Source organism: Carcharodon carcharias, chromosome 27, assembly GCF_017639515.1.
Source record: "Carcharodon carcharias isolate sCarCar2 chromosome 27, sCarCar2.pri, whole genome shotgun sequence".
Classification (NCBI taxonomy): domain Eukaryota; kingdom Metazoa; phylum Chordata; class Chondrichthyes; order Lamniformes; family Lamnidae; genus Carcharodon; species Carcharodon carcharias.
The window spans coordinates 8,429,912-8,444,707 of record NC_054493.1 but is presented as its reverse complement, the minus strand read 5'-3'; the positions used below and the strand labels follow the sequence as shown (position 1 = coordinate 8,444,707).

At 43.1% G+C, this 14,796-nt stretch overlaps 1 protein-coding gene across 1 annotated transcript; it reads right to left on the bottom strand.

Moving 5' to 3' along the window:
• Window positions 1-467: 467 nt before the first annotated feature.
• LOC121270133 (Down syndrome cell adhesion molecule-like protein 1 homolog) lies at window positions 468-12,470 on the bottom strand. The gene is made up of 4 exons (XM_041175450.1): window positions 12,266-12,470; window positions 6,939-7,283; window positions 2,759-3,068; window positions 468-597 (listed from the first exon to the last, which is right to left on the bottom strand). The coding sequence occupies exons 1-4, from the start codon at window positions 12,468-12,470 to the stop codon at window positions 468-470; spliced, it is 990 nt and encodes a 329-aa protein (XP_041031384.1).
• Between the last annotated feature and the right edge of the window lie 2,326 nt (window positions 12,471-14,796).

Below are 14,796 nucleotides of genomic sequence, written 5' to 3'. Positions count from 1 at the left end.
ACGTTAACTGTGTTCCTTTTCGCAGATGCTGCCAGACCTGCTGAGTTTTTCCAGGTATTTTTATTTTTGCTGTTGTCTTTACTCAAGAAGGATAGGTGGGATGCAGATTTCAGGTTAATATCAGATCATCCATGATCTTATTAAATGGCGCAACATGCTCGAGGAACTGAATGGCCTACTCCTGCTCCTTTTTGTATGCTCGTATCTTCGAATGGTCCAGTGCAGTCATAACTGAGATAAGGTCATCAGGTCAAGGGCAGTGATCACTGAAACAGAGTAAAGTGGCCATCTCATTTTAAAGTTGCTCTGCCATTCAGTAATATCGTGGCTGATTTCCAAATTCAACGTCACATTCCCGCACTCTCCCCATATCCCCTGATCCTTTTAGTATCCAAAAGCCTATCGAATATTGTCTTGCATACACACATGAACAACCACCGCTCTCTGAGTTACAGAATGCCACAGATTCACAACAATAGTTCTACTGCAGATCCTTTTTCCTTCTCCGTTCTAATGGATGACTCTTTATTCTGAAGCTGTGATCCCGAGTCAAGTGGCAAGTAAATGCAGAAAAGTATGATCTGATTCATCTTAGTACTAAAAGTGAAAAGAAGCAATATGAAATTAAGGGTTCAGTTGCAAAGGGGATGTAGGAGTAGAGGAGCCTTTGTGTCTATGCGCATAAATAATTGAATAGCGCAGGGCAGATTGAGAAAACGGTTACTAAATATACAGCATGCCAGTCTTTATAAATAGGGTATAAAGGATGCAAACAAGGGAATTATGATAAATCTGTGCAAAAGACTTGGCCTCAGCTGGAGTATTATGTGTCGTTTTGGCCATCGCACTTTCGGGTGGAAGTGAAGGCATGAGAGCTGGTGCAGAAAAGGCTCATGGGAATGATTCCAATGAAAATTAATTTAAGTTACGTGGATGGTTGTTCTCTGTGGAGAGGGGAAGATTAAGTGGAGATTTGATTGATATGTTAGGGATGTGCAAAATGATGCGGGAAATAGACAACATATATAGGGAAGGATTGAGAATGAAAGCTCTGTGATACAAGGCGATTGGCAAAAGATGCAACGGCGACATGATGGAAATCTTTTCCCATGAACTGAGTAATTCACATCTGAAATGCACATCCTGAGTGTGTGGTGGCAGCAGGTCCAATTGTGGTTTTCAATAGGGAATCAAATAATAACCTGAAGAGCAAAGCATTGCGGAGCCAGAGAGAAAAGACGGATAGTGGGACTGGGAGAGTTGCATTTGAAATGGGCTAGCACGGACATTACGGGGTGAATGACCTCTATCTGAGATATAATCATGCGACGATTCAGTGATTTAGTAATTCTATACATTTTCTACTTGAAAAACAAAAAAAAACTTAAATAGGAAGGAGGTGAGAAAATGGAAGAACTGAAGGAATGCCTTTAACAGAATAAATGGACAGGAAACACGAAATTTACTCTTTCATGGCATGTGGGCGTCGCTAGCAAGGCCAGCGTTTGTTCCCTGCCCTGCAACTGAACCCAATCTCTAATTGCCCTTGAATTGAGTGGCTTGCTGGGCCATTTGCGAGGGAGGTTAAGGTTCAACCATATTGCAGTGGCTCTGCCCAGCCATTGATTCAATGGTGGACTTGGCCAATCATGGTGCTGTGACTGATTGAAAGTGTTGGGAGGTCGTCGATTCCAAGGGGCAAACTTCCATCATCTTTGTGAAAAGTGCATTCAACAATGTTTCTGGGTCGTAACCTCTACATAAATGCAGCCGGTTATTAAGATAGAACGGCCCTATTTTAAGAGGGATCACTGTTGAGGTACGCATGTCCTCACCCACTGCAGCGCCCGTGAACACAAAGGGACCTTTCCCAGCTGCGGTAATTGTGGGAGATGCTGACCTCCATGGAAAGATCATGGGTGGAGTGAATCCAAACCCAAACTACCCTCAGCTGGGAATTGCCCGGTCTCTTGCGTGTTCCCTGGAGCGGACGAAATCTCTCAGCCGTTTATAGCCCGAATGCTGGAAATCACAGGAGATGATGAAGGTTTATCAAGTCAAATGAGGAAACACGGATTCAACAGCAAAAGGGAAAGAAACGAATTTGCTGTTATCTGAGGTAAAAGGCGGCAATAAATTCACCCTAGATTACAAATCGGTACATTATGAATTTTTCCAGCAAAAGGGAGATGAGAATGTAGAATAATTTCATGAACTATGTTTGAAGGCGAATTGGACAGGAGAAGATATCAAGAATTATAAGGAGCGAGAAGGAAATGCAGATTTAATGAGCTTAATCACTTCATTCTGTACTGTAAAATTGTAAGAGCCACTGAAAATATATTCATGCACAATATTTGTACTCCAAATTTCCATGCATTGTGTATCTCCATGTGTCTGCAATCCCACGATGTTCAGGATTTTGTACAGCGCCCTCCGTGCTCTGTATCACTGTGTCTGTAATCCCACCATGTTCAGGATTTTGCACAACTCTCTCCGTGTTCTGTATCACTGTGTGTCTGTAATCCCACCATGTTCAGGTTTTTGTACAGCTCTCTCCGTGCTCTGTATCACTGTGTATCGCTAATCCCACCATGTTAAGTTTTTGTACAGCGCCTCCGTGCTCTGTATCATTGTGTGTCTGTAATCCCACCATGTTCAGGATTTTGCACAGCTCTCTCCGTGCTCTGTATCACTGTGTGTCTGTAATCCCACCATGTTCAGGTTTTTGTACGGCTCTCTCCGTGTTCTGCATCACTGTGCTGTGGGCCGACTCAGTGCACAGTAATACACAGCGGAGTCGCTCAGTTGTAGTTTGAAGATATTTAACCGGCTCATTTTCTCGGCAGAATCGATTGAAGCAGAAATTCTCTCCCCAGCAGCATTTTCTTTATTCTCCTCTCCTGAAGTGTGTCTCTGAAGCAGATATTCTGGAGCCTGTCCTGGGGACTGACGGTACCAGTGTACTGTATACTGACAGATGCCTGAATATTCACAGCTTAAAGTAACGGTGTCACCGACAGCAGAGGTTTGTAAAGGCGGATTCTGGAATATCAGGAGACTGGAACCTGAAGGGTGAAAAATGAACATTTTGTGTTTGTTTAGCTACTGTTGATATGGGGAATTTGTCAATCGCGCGAACAGCTTTGTGTTTTTTATCTTGATTTGAAGCCTGTTCGAACGCTGCTCATTGTTACTGAAATATGATCAACTGGGGAATGAGGTGATATTTTCTCTTCCATAGCGAATTCCTCCGATCAGGGCTTCACTATCTGAATAGGTTTTGGGAACAGATTCAATAGTAACTTTCAAACGGGTGATGTATCTGTTCTGAAGCAGAAAAAATGCAGGAATATGGGGAATATGCATGAGTGGTGGGAACAATTGGATTACACTTTTAAAGGGACAGCATCTACACTATGGGCCGGATGTCATCCTTCCACGCTGAATGGTTCAGTGATGTATATTAGATTTGATTTGATTTTCCCCGCTGAGAGACAAACCCGAGGGAACTTTTTATTAACAGTGAAACAGTCAGTTTCGAAAAACTATTTGTCTGACAGTGACCCAGATATAACGCATCAATGCGCACAGCAAAATCCAACAGAATGCGATTGCAATTCGTCAGCACCATTCGGGTCAAACAGATAGTGAATTTCGATGGTGAAATATCAACCATTAGCTTCAGTTTAACACTTCTCAGGAGTTTCCATCTGCCTTTGGGTCTATTAGTTTATTTTTTTCGATCAATCTATGTTTCCACATTTCTCTTTAAGTTAAACTATTTACAGTTAGTTTCAGTTTATTTCTACATTTACTTTGCACTGTTTGTACGGCTTGCAATCGTGAGAACTTGTCCTAACCTCTCTTAGTAGTCGGTTGGGTTCAGCCTGTTCAGTTTCCGCAGTGGTTTTACTGTTACTCACTGGGAACTGCCTCTTCCGGCTCTCTGGCAATTTCAATTCTTTCCGCCCATTGACTGATTCTCTCCGCGTTCTCTAGGCGGAGTTTTCTCTAAATTTTTCATTGTACTCAATCTGCAGGAGAGGGATCGGCCATTCGGCACAGTGATTTATGCTGTGGGTATACTCCACAGCAGTCTCCCCAACCCGAAACCGAATTGACCATTTCCATTCATATTTCTTTCTCCCTCCTGTATTTTCAGCCTTCCCATAAATCCATCAATAACGTCTGCTCCAACCACTCAGTGTGGCATCAAGTTCCACATTCTGAAGGTTTTAGTGTACATTTCTCTTCTTAATGTCTTTGTTCTGTTAGTGACGATCTGATATTAATGTCCTACTGATCTAGGCTCATCCATCAATATACAGCTGCAACGCACGCACTCCATTAAACCCGTTCATAATTTTAAAGATTTCTCTGAATTCTCTTTCCGGTTCTCTGTTTTCCAAAGATAAGTGACCCAGACTTTTCAATCATTCCAGAGAGATGTGCATTTTTGCTGATTCCTTTTCCCAGAAATTTAAGTAATCAATGCAAAGAATCTTACAAATAGAAGCACGGGTGGCCATAGCAACTTACAGACCTGTTCCGATGCCAATAATAACGTGGATGATCTTCGATGTAAGCATCACATTCCCATATTCCTAGATTATTTTAATAATCAAAAATCTATGGAACACTGCCTTGGATACACTCGTCCACTGAGTATCCACAGCTCTCTGAGCTATAGAATGCAACAGGTTCACAACAATAGCCTGGGGAAACACCCATCAGTATCTGCCATGTGAGCCGTTGAGAATATGATAATGAGATCACCTCACATTCCTCTAAACTACTCTTATGAAAGTACAATGAGTTTAAAAATATTTTTCTCGTTTATTGTGCAGTGTGTTAATGGGTGTAAGTATAGTTGGTTCTGTCTGTGTGGTTTTATTGCATTTGGAGTCAAGTGCACGACAAGTCTGAAATTATCATGTGGAAATATGCTTGAAATTCTAAGATGTAAATGTGGATGCTGGCTTAGCATGTAAGGTGTGAAGGGATTTGGGGTTTCAAAGGGATGTTAGCCTGTTTATAATCAGCCATAAAAAAACAAGGCTAAGGAGTTAGTTTTAATTTGTTCCTAAGAGTGCTGACAATATTGGCAACATGAAAGCTTTTATATTTTGAGGAATGTGTAGTTGTAAAGACATATAGAACAGTAGAATTTACATATTAAAGAGATGGAGAAACATACATACAGGAGAATGAAAGCCCTTGTGAGGAGAGGGCCATGTAAGATCTAACAGGAGTCTGTGAAACAATCTTCATGAAGCTTCCAACCATATTTGCATATATCTGCTATGTAAAGTTCGTGAAATTGGGGAAGCCATTTGGAATTCCACTGTCAAGGGGATATTATGTTAGTTCTGTTGGTTCTGTTTTAAATCGAAAATATATTTGGATTGTTGCCTTAAAGGGGTGTTTAACTGGGAGTAAAGTTAATTCAAAGTTTTTGGAATTGTTATAGCAGTAAGTAATTTGTTGTCTTATGTATGTGTTTGAAATATTTTATTTTGTTAATAAATATTCTAATTTAATTTCTTCAAAGTCTCTAAAAGTCTTCTTGGATTCATTACTCTAGAATCAGTGCATACATCTTCCCGTAATAAATATAGATCGCCAAACCATTGTGACAGAGCGGCGAAGTTTCCTTTGTGGATTTGACCCGCCTGGCACACATCAGCTGCCAAGTGATAACATAACTGGGGGCTCTTTGCAGGATATTGAAAATTCCTTGATTAGTTCAGAGTTGGTCAATCTTAAGGCTACGAGTACCAGAAGAACATTGAATCCAGGAGTTGGTGTAAGGGATTTTAACAAGGCGAGAGTGTAAAAATGGCTGTATCCATGGCACACATCATCTGCCACGTCATAACACGAGGAAATGCAGGCTGTCACTACTTCATCTCTTCTCATAGGATAAACCATTTAATCCAGGAAGCTAACTGAAGAACCTTTGATCACTTCCTTCAAAGAACGTAGATCTTTTCTCAATTATGAATCAAAAACTTTACACAGCATCCAGACTGGAGTCCAGTGCAGTCCTTCCCATACACAATACTTCTTCCAATTGGTTTTTAATACCGAGGAGTATTGATTCATCATTGGTTCATGCAGACACGGTAACCAGCAGGAGGTTTCCTTCCTATGAGTGAACTGATGCCAAGACATGGCTTGTGAGCTGGAGTTAATTTTGAGGAATCCCAGGACAACTCCCCGCTGACTATATATCACTGTGCCGCCACTTCTTGGTCTGTTCTGCCAGTGGCCCAGGGCATAAACAGGGATAGTGATGGTGCTGTATAAGATATTTCTGTAAGTTATGATTCTGTGAGCTTGACTCTGCCAGGTTGTTGCTTGACAAACATGTGAGATAGTTCTCCCAGTTTTAGCACATACCTCCAAATGTTAGTAAGGAGGACACTGCAGGATGGATAGGCCTGGGTTTGCCATTATCATTTCCGAAGCCTAGCTCGATTGCAGGTGGTATGCCGAATGGTGCGGTCCATGTTTCATCCTTTTCTTTAGACTTAGTAGCCATTTGATTCAATTAAGTGTCTTGCTCGGCCATCATTTCACAAAGCACTTAAGAGTGAACCACAATGCTTTGGGCCTGAAGTCCTCTGTAGGTTAGACCAGGTAAGAAGGGCAGATTTATTCTATTAAGGACAGTAGGGTGCTAGGCAGTTCGCAACAATCGGCTATAGTTTCATAATCACCATAGTAAGAGCAGCCTTTAACTCCTGGTGCTTCTATTAATTGAAATTGAATTCCACCAGCTGCTGCAGAAGGATTTGAACCATGGTTAACACACAGAGAATTGGCAGGGCTTCCGGGTTACTAGTCTAATGACAATACCATGAGGCCACCCCTCCGCATGGCGATTATTTGTCTGGATACTTTGCAACACGTCGCGGTTTGCAGTCACTTACCAGCTGTGACAGTCAGCTCTGTCCCGGATCCATCTGCATAACCATCTTCCCAAACGGAACCACATCCATATTTGTATTGAGCTTTACAGTAATAGGTGGCGGTGTCTTCAACTCTCGCATCCCGAATTTCCAACGAAAAAATACTTTCTGCTTTATTCATCGACACAACAAATCTCCCTCCGCTGGAGATCCGCTCCCGCTCTGTCCCAGCCTGGGTTTGTCTGAAGAAATGTCCATACTGTAAATGATGAGAATTACCATGGAAAACACAGGTGATGATGAGGGATTGACACTCCTTCCTGGTCACCGCTGCCGGGGTCTGTGTCACTGACTGACTGAAAGAGCCTGGAAATTAAACAGAGAGAGTTTAATGGACCACTAGCGCCAATCCACAGAACGGGCTTAGAACTCCAGACAGTGTCTATAATTGGGATGGACTCGAGCAGCTTTATATTAAATCCACACGATGTCGATTTGTTTGATCGGTACTCACGGGGTAAACAGGCACAAAGGGTGAAAACAAGTAGGATTCTAATCGTTCTGCTGCCTGGAGCTGATGGCTACATGACGTGAACAGGAGATTGCAACAATATCACATAAAATGCTGGAAAATCTCAGCAGGCCTTGCAACATCTGTGAAGAGAGGAACAGAGTTAACGTTTCAAGTCCGCCTGACTCTTCTTCAGAGCTGCGAAGCACAGTCATATTGGATGTAAAACGTTAACTCTGTTTCTCTCTCCACAGATTCTGCCAGGCCTGCTGACTTTTGCCAGCATTTTCTGTTTTCATTTCAGATTTCCAGCATCTGCAGTCTTTGGCTTTTATATAGGAGATTGCGGCTGTGGACTGCTCCAGGAGTCTGGACCTCAAAGCTGCACTGAAGTACCTCAGGGACTGGAGTTGCTTTGCAGAAGACGGTGTCCGAGCAGCTTTGACGGGCCACACGGTTTCCATCTCTCTGGTTGTGTGTTGTGTGAATAAATGACAGGTTCAAAAACGGAACCTGCAGATTCATATTGGTTCATTGGGCCTATAAGCCTGATGTGAAGTTCCCTCTCCCATTTGCCTGATGCACAGTGTCCGGCGGAGTGGGGGGAGGGAGGTAGGGTTGTTTCCGTTAGCGAAGTCTGCCGCCCTCATTCTCCCACAGCAATGAGGTGGCAGGTCCGTCCATGTGCTTTTAGTCAGTGGTATATTCTGAGGGTGGGATGTGGGAGAGCCCCTCCCTTCCCCAAAATAATTCAAACTGTCATGAAAAACAGAAAATTCTGGAGAAACTCTGGATTTCTGGCAGCATCTCTGGAGAGTGGGACAGGGTTAACCTTTCGAGTTTGTATGACTCTTCTTCAGAGCTGGCTGTGCCGGAAATTATTCAACATTTCCCTGAACTGACTGTTGGAAACTCACTTGGCAGTTTGATCTGAGGGCGGTCGCTGTTGACCCGACAGCTTCCCTACGTCCAGCAACTGAGGGTCAGGTTGCAATATGAGACAGTCCAGTGACTTTGCCAAAATTCAGGCAGGAGTGGATAATGCCCACAAAGAATGATCTCACCATATCATTGAAACAAAGGCCTACTGCACTCTTTCTTCTGTGATTTACAATTGAAGTGATGTTTCTAGTCAGTCGTGTTTGCCTTCCAGGCCTGGCTGATTCAGAGTCTCCAGTTCCAGTGATAGAAGATGAAACAACACTCAGAGGGACAGTGGAATGGGTGGTGGACACTGGGTTTGGGATTGTTTAAAAGATCACAGTCACAACCTTGTGAAACCTGATCATTAAGCATAAATTGTCCCAGACTAGTCAAGACATTCTGTTCAAATAAATATTCTTGAACTGGCCATGGTCAAATGTTCCGGGAAACTGTGTGGGGAGAAAGACATGGGGCTGCTAAATAATCCAGGCAGGCATGGAAAGGACAGAAAAGGGTTAAAACATCATCCACGAGAACAGGGCTTCAGGCCCACTGAGTATCCACAACTCTCTGAGGTATAGGATGCCACAGGTTCACAACAACAGTTTGACTGAAGAAACTCCTCTTCTCATTTCGCTTGGCCGAACTCTTATCATGAAAATGTGACCTCGAGTTATAGGCTTCCCGGCCCGGGGAAACAGAATCAGAATCACAGAACCACACAGTGCAGAAGAGGACCTTCGGGCGATCAAGTCTGCACCGACACTTGAGAAACACCTGACCTACAGACCTAATCCCATTTACCAGCTCTTCGTCCATTACCTTGAATGTTATGATGTGCCAAGTGCTTATTCAGGTACTTTGTAAAGGATGTGAGGCAACCCGCCTCCACCACACTCCCAGGCAACGCATTCCAGGCCGTCATCACCCTCTGGGTAAAAACGATTTTCCTCACATCCCCCTAATCGTCCTGCCCCTCAACTTGAACTTGTGCTCCATTGTGACTGACCGTTCGACTAAAGGGAACAACTCTTCCCTGTCCACCCTGTCCATGACACTCATAATCTTTAACACCTCGATCAGGTCGCCCCTCAGTCTCCTCTGCTCCAACGAAAACAACCCAAGTCTATCCAACTTCTCTTCATAAATTGAATGTTTCATCCCAGGAGAATTCTGGTGAATCTCCTCTGCACCCCCTCCCATGCAATCACATCATTTCTATAACGTGGCGACCTGAACTGCACATACTACTCCAGCTGTGGCCTCACCAAGGTTCTATACAACTCCAACATGACCTCCCTACTTTGGAATCTATGCCTCGATCGATAAAGGCAAGTGTCCCATATGCCTTTTTCACCACCCCACCATCATGCCCCTCCACCTTCAGAGATCTATGGACACATACGCCAAGGTCCCTTTGTTCCTCAGAACTTCCTAGTGTCATGCCATTCACTGAATACTTCCTTGTCAAAATATTCCTATCAAAATGTATCACCTCACACTTTTCAGGGTTAAATTACATCTGCCACTTAACTGCCCATTTGACCATCCCGTCTTTATCTTCCTGTAGCCCAAGACACTGAATCTCACTGTCAATCACCGGCTAATCTTTATGTCGTCTGCAAATTTACTAATCCTACCCCCACATTGTCATCTATCTCGTTTATATAAATGAGGAATAACAGTGGAATCTGAATAGATCCTTGTGGTACGCCACTGGACATTGGCTTCCAGTCACTAAAGCAGCCATCTGTCATCACCCTCTGCCTCCGACAACTAAGCCTATTTTGAATCCACCTTATCAAATTACCCTGTATCCCATGTGCATTTGCCTTCTTTATAAGTCTCCCATGTGGGACATTGTCAAAGGCTTTCTCAAATCCATATCAACTACATCAAATGCACTACCCTCATCTACACACCTGGTCACCTCCTCAAAACGTTCAATCAAATTTGTTAGGCCTGACCTCCCTCTGACTAAGCCATGCTGACATCCACCCAGAATCTGCCCTGTCAGCCCATTGAGAATATATGTTCTATTGTGGCCACCCCTCATTCCTTTAAATTCCATGTAACGAAGGCTTTGACCACTTAATTTCTTGTCATAAAACAATCCCTTTACCTCAAGAATCGTTGTTATGAACCTTTCTTCACTTCCTTCAACACATATCGATCCTTTCTTAAATATGAATCCAAACCAGCATCCAGACTTGAGTCCAGTGCAGTCCTTGGCACACACAATACATCCTCCAATTGGTTTTTAATACCGATTACTGATTCATCAGCTGAGATGGCGATTTGGAGATAGGTGGTATCCATCAGGAGGGTTACTTGCCATGATTGGGCTGATGCCATGAGGCTTCATGGGATCTAGAGCCGATGTTGAGGACTCCCAGGGGCAACTCTCTGCTGAGTGTATATCACTGTGCCACAACCTCTTGGTCTGTCCTGCCTTTGGCACAGGCCATACGCAGGAATACTGCTGGTCATGTCTAAGACATTGTCTGTCAGTTTTGATTCCTTGAGTATGAGTCTTAAGTTTGTTGCTTCACAAACCTGTGCGAAAGTTCTTCCAGTTTTGGCACAAGCCATCAGATGTTAGAGAGGGAGACACTGAAGGGTGGACGGACCTGGGTTTGCTTTGTCATTTTCGTAGCCTAGGTCGGTGGCAGGTGGTTTGACGATTGGTGTACCTAATGCTTAATTATTTTCTGTTATGACACGGCATAACAGAAAGGCTGAGTTATTTAAAACCCCAGAGAAAAACTTTATACAACTTTCATAACTTTTATTTTCAATTGGTATGTTTGAGATGCAACTCTGAATTTTGAAAGGAAACCACCAAGCCTCCAGAGGTCTTTTTTTATCAATTAAATTACACACTTATTAATTTTAATAAGAAATTAAACACATACACGTCTACAAATTACTTCCATAATAACTATTGAACAAATCCCCTTATTAAACACTTGCAAGTAATCTCGCACAAGGAAACAATATCCCACAGACTAAAACAGATACCAGGCAAAGCACATTTCCTCTTACTAATTCAAAACGAGGTTTCCCTCATCTATTTTCCTTCGCAGACGCAGCTGTAGGCTTACAGGCTGTTTAGACTTTCTATACCTCTGACCTCAACATACAAAACTCTTCTGTATATACCTAGCGTTCCCTTTGAATGCAAATTCTCATCGTCTCACCAGGCCATTTGAACTCCACCTCTTCTAAAAACAAAACCTCTTTCATAATACCAACTGTTTTTGTAATATAAACATATTGCTTTGTGTCTCCTAGCTAGGTGCAGGGTTTCACCCTCTTTCATTGAATGGTTTATTCAACAAAATGCAAATGCGACCTCTACCTACTGTTTACATCTCAAAGCTATAAGCATCAAGGCACACCGACTAGCTGGTTTTAATCCAATAAAGACACACCCATTCACACCCACAGGCACAGACCCTACTTCAAGTCCAATTTAAAATAATTTCCAATAACATTATATACGTTAATATCTTCATGACATTTTTTTAAAATTTGATTCAATTAAGTGACTTGCAAGGCCATCATTTCACCGGGCATTTCAGAGGAAATCACATTGCCATGTGTCTGGAGTCACATGTAGTGTAGACTCAATAAGAATGGCAGATTTCCTTACTTAAAGGACAATAGTGTGCTGGACAGTTTGGAACTACTGGCAACAATTTCATGATCACCTTACTTTTAATTCCGGCTTTAATCAATTGAGTTTAAATTCCACCAGCTGCTGAGGTGGAATTTGAAGCAGGGTTAACAAACAAGGTATTGGCAGGGACTCTGGGTTACTAGTCCAATGATATTACTGCTAGGCTACCCTTCCCTATTGCGAGCCTTTATCTGGATAGTTAGCAACACAGCGCGGTTTGGAGTCGCTTACCTGCTGTGACAATCACCTCTGTCCCGGATCCGTCTGCATAACCATCTTTCCAAACGGAACTACATCCATATTTATACTGAGCTTTACAGTAATAGGTGGCCGTGTCATCAACTCTCACACCAGAAATTTCCAGAGAAAATTTATTTTCTGCTTTATTCATCGACACAACAAATCTCCCTCCGTTGGAGATCTGCTCCCGCTCCATTCCTGTCTGGGTTTGTCTAAAGAAATGTCCATCCTGTAAACTGTGAGAATTACCATCGAAAACACAGGTGATGGTGAGAGACTGACACTCCTTCCTGGTCACCGCTGCTGGGGTCTGTGTCACTGACTGACTGAAAGAGCCTGGAAATTAAACAGAGAACGTTTAATGGCCCATCAGAGCCGAACTACAGAACGGGACTCAAACCCCAGACAGTGTCTGTAATTGGGATGGACTCTGGCAGCTTTATATTAAATCCAAACAATGTTGATTTGTTTGATCGGTTGCCAAGGGGTAAACAGGCAAACGGCAAAAACAAGCTAAATTCTCATCCTTCGGCTTCCTGGAGCTGACAGTTTGTATGACGGCGAGCGGGGAATTGCAGCAATAAAAAGAGTGAATGTTGGAAATGCTCAGCAAGTCAGGCAGCATGTGTGGAGATAGTGAAAGCGTTAACAGCTCCAGTGGCTGTGGAGTGCTGCTGTTGCTAGGCTAGTAGTCCAGGGGCGCAGGGTAATACTTTGAGGACCCAGGTTCGAGTTTAGCCGAGGTAGATGGTAGAATTTGAATTGAATAAAAATCTGTGATCAAAAGCATAATGATTGCTATAAAACCATTGTCAATTGTTGTAAAAAAAATCTGTTCGGATCACACATGACTTTTAGGGAAAGAAATCTGCCAATTTTACCTAGTCCGGCCTACATATGACTCCAGGCCCATAGTAAAGTGGTTGTCTCTGAAATGCCCACATAGCCAATAAATGCTGGCATTGCCAGTAACGCCCCTATCCAATGAATGAAATAAAAGATGTTGTTCGACCTGCTAAGTTTTTCCAGCATTTTCTGTTTTTATTTCAGGTTTCTAGCATCCGCAGTATTTTGCTTTTCTGTGGGAGACTGCAGCTCTGAACTGTTCAGGGAGACTGGAACTCAGAGCTGGACTGAAATATTTTAGACAGTACAGTTGATTTGCAGAGGACGGTGTCCCTGGATCATTGATGAGCTGCCCCACTCCCATCTCTCTGATTGTGTGTTGCCTGAATAAGTGACAGGTTTAAAAACGGAACCAGCAGTTTCATGTTGTTTCTTTGGGTCCGGAAGCCTGATGTGAAGTCCACTCTCCCATTTATCTGATGTACAGTTGCTGGCGGGAAGGGGTGAGGGAGGTGGAATTGTTTTCGTTAGGAAAGCCTGCCTTCCTCATTCTCCCACAATATTGAGATTGCAGGTGAGTCCATGTGCTTTTAATAAGTTGTATTTTTTGAGGGTGGGATGTGGGAGAATTCCGCTGTCTCCAGTATTGTTCTAACTGCAGTTAAAAGCAGAAAGAATTGGAAAATCTCAGGATGTCTGGCAGCATCTACCGTGGGTGAAACAGAGTTAACGTTTCGAGCCCCTATGACTCTTCTTCAGGACTGCCTGTGCCGGACATTGTTAAAACTCTCCCTGAACTGGCTGGTGGGACTTCACCTGAACGATTGATCAAAGGGAGGGAGACTTACACCCGCCTTAGGACAGCAGCTGAGGATCAGGTTGCAATCTGAGTCAGTCCAGTGAATTTCCAATATTCAGGCAGAAAGAATCAACTCTCCACATCATTTAAGCACAAGCCTGTTTCACTCCTTCCGGTATGATTTGCATTTGAAATGATTTATCCAGTAAACAATATTTGATTTCCAGGTCCGCATTATTTAGAGTTTCCAGCTGCATGAAGCAGCACTTGGAAGGGCAATGGAAATGGGGAACACTGCTTTTTTCCGGACTTTCTTCAAAGACCACAGTCAGTCCTTTGTGAAATTTATTCATTGTGGATAAACTGTCCCTGATCCAACAACACTGTTAAAATATACCTCGTGAGCAGTGTTGGGGAAAAATCTTGGAACTCCCTTCCTAACAGCCTGTTGGTGTACCTACACCACATGGACTGCAGCAGTTCAAGGAAGCAGCTCACAACCACCTTCTCAAGGGCAATTAGCGATGGGCAATAAATGTTGGCCCAGAAAGCGAAGCCCACATCCCGTTAGTGAATAAAAAACACGATATGCTCCAACATTTCCCTGTGGCAGCAAGTTTCAAATCCTGGCCCGCCTTTGTTTAAGTTTACCTTTCTTAATGCCTTTATTTGTTTTGTTAGTGAGGATCGTTCATTGGTGGCCCATTGCTCTGGACTCGCCTACAAATAAACTTTTGCTCCATATCCACCCCATTGAATGCCTTCATTATTTAGAAGATTTCTCTGAATTCGGCTCGTGTTCCTCTGTTTTCCAGAGAAAAGAAGCCAGGATCGTTCAGCCCTTCTAGAGAGATGTCGAATGTTGCTCTGTTCTTTT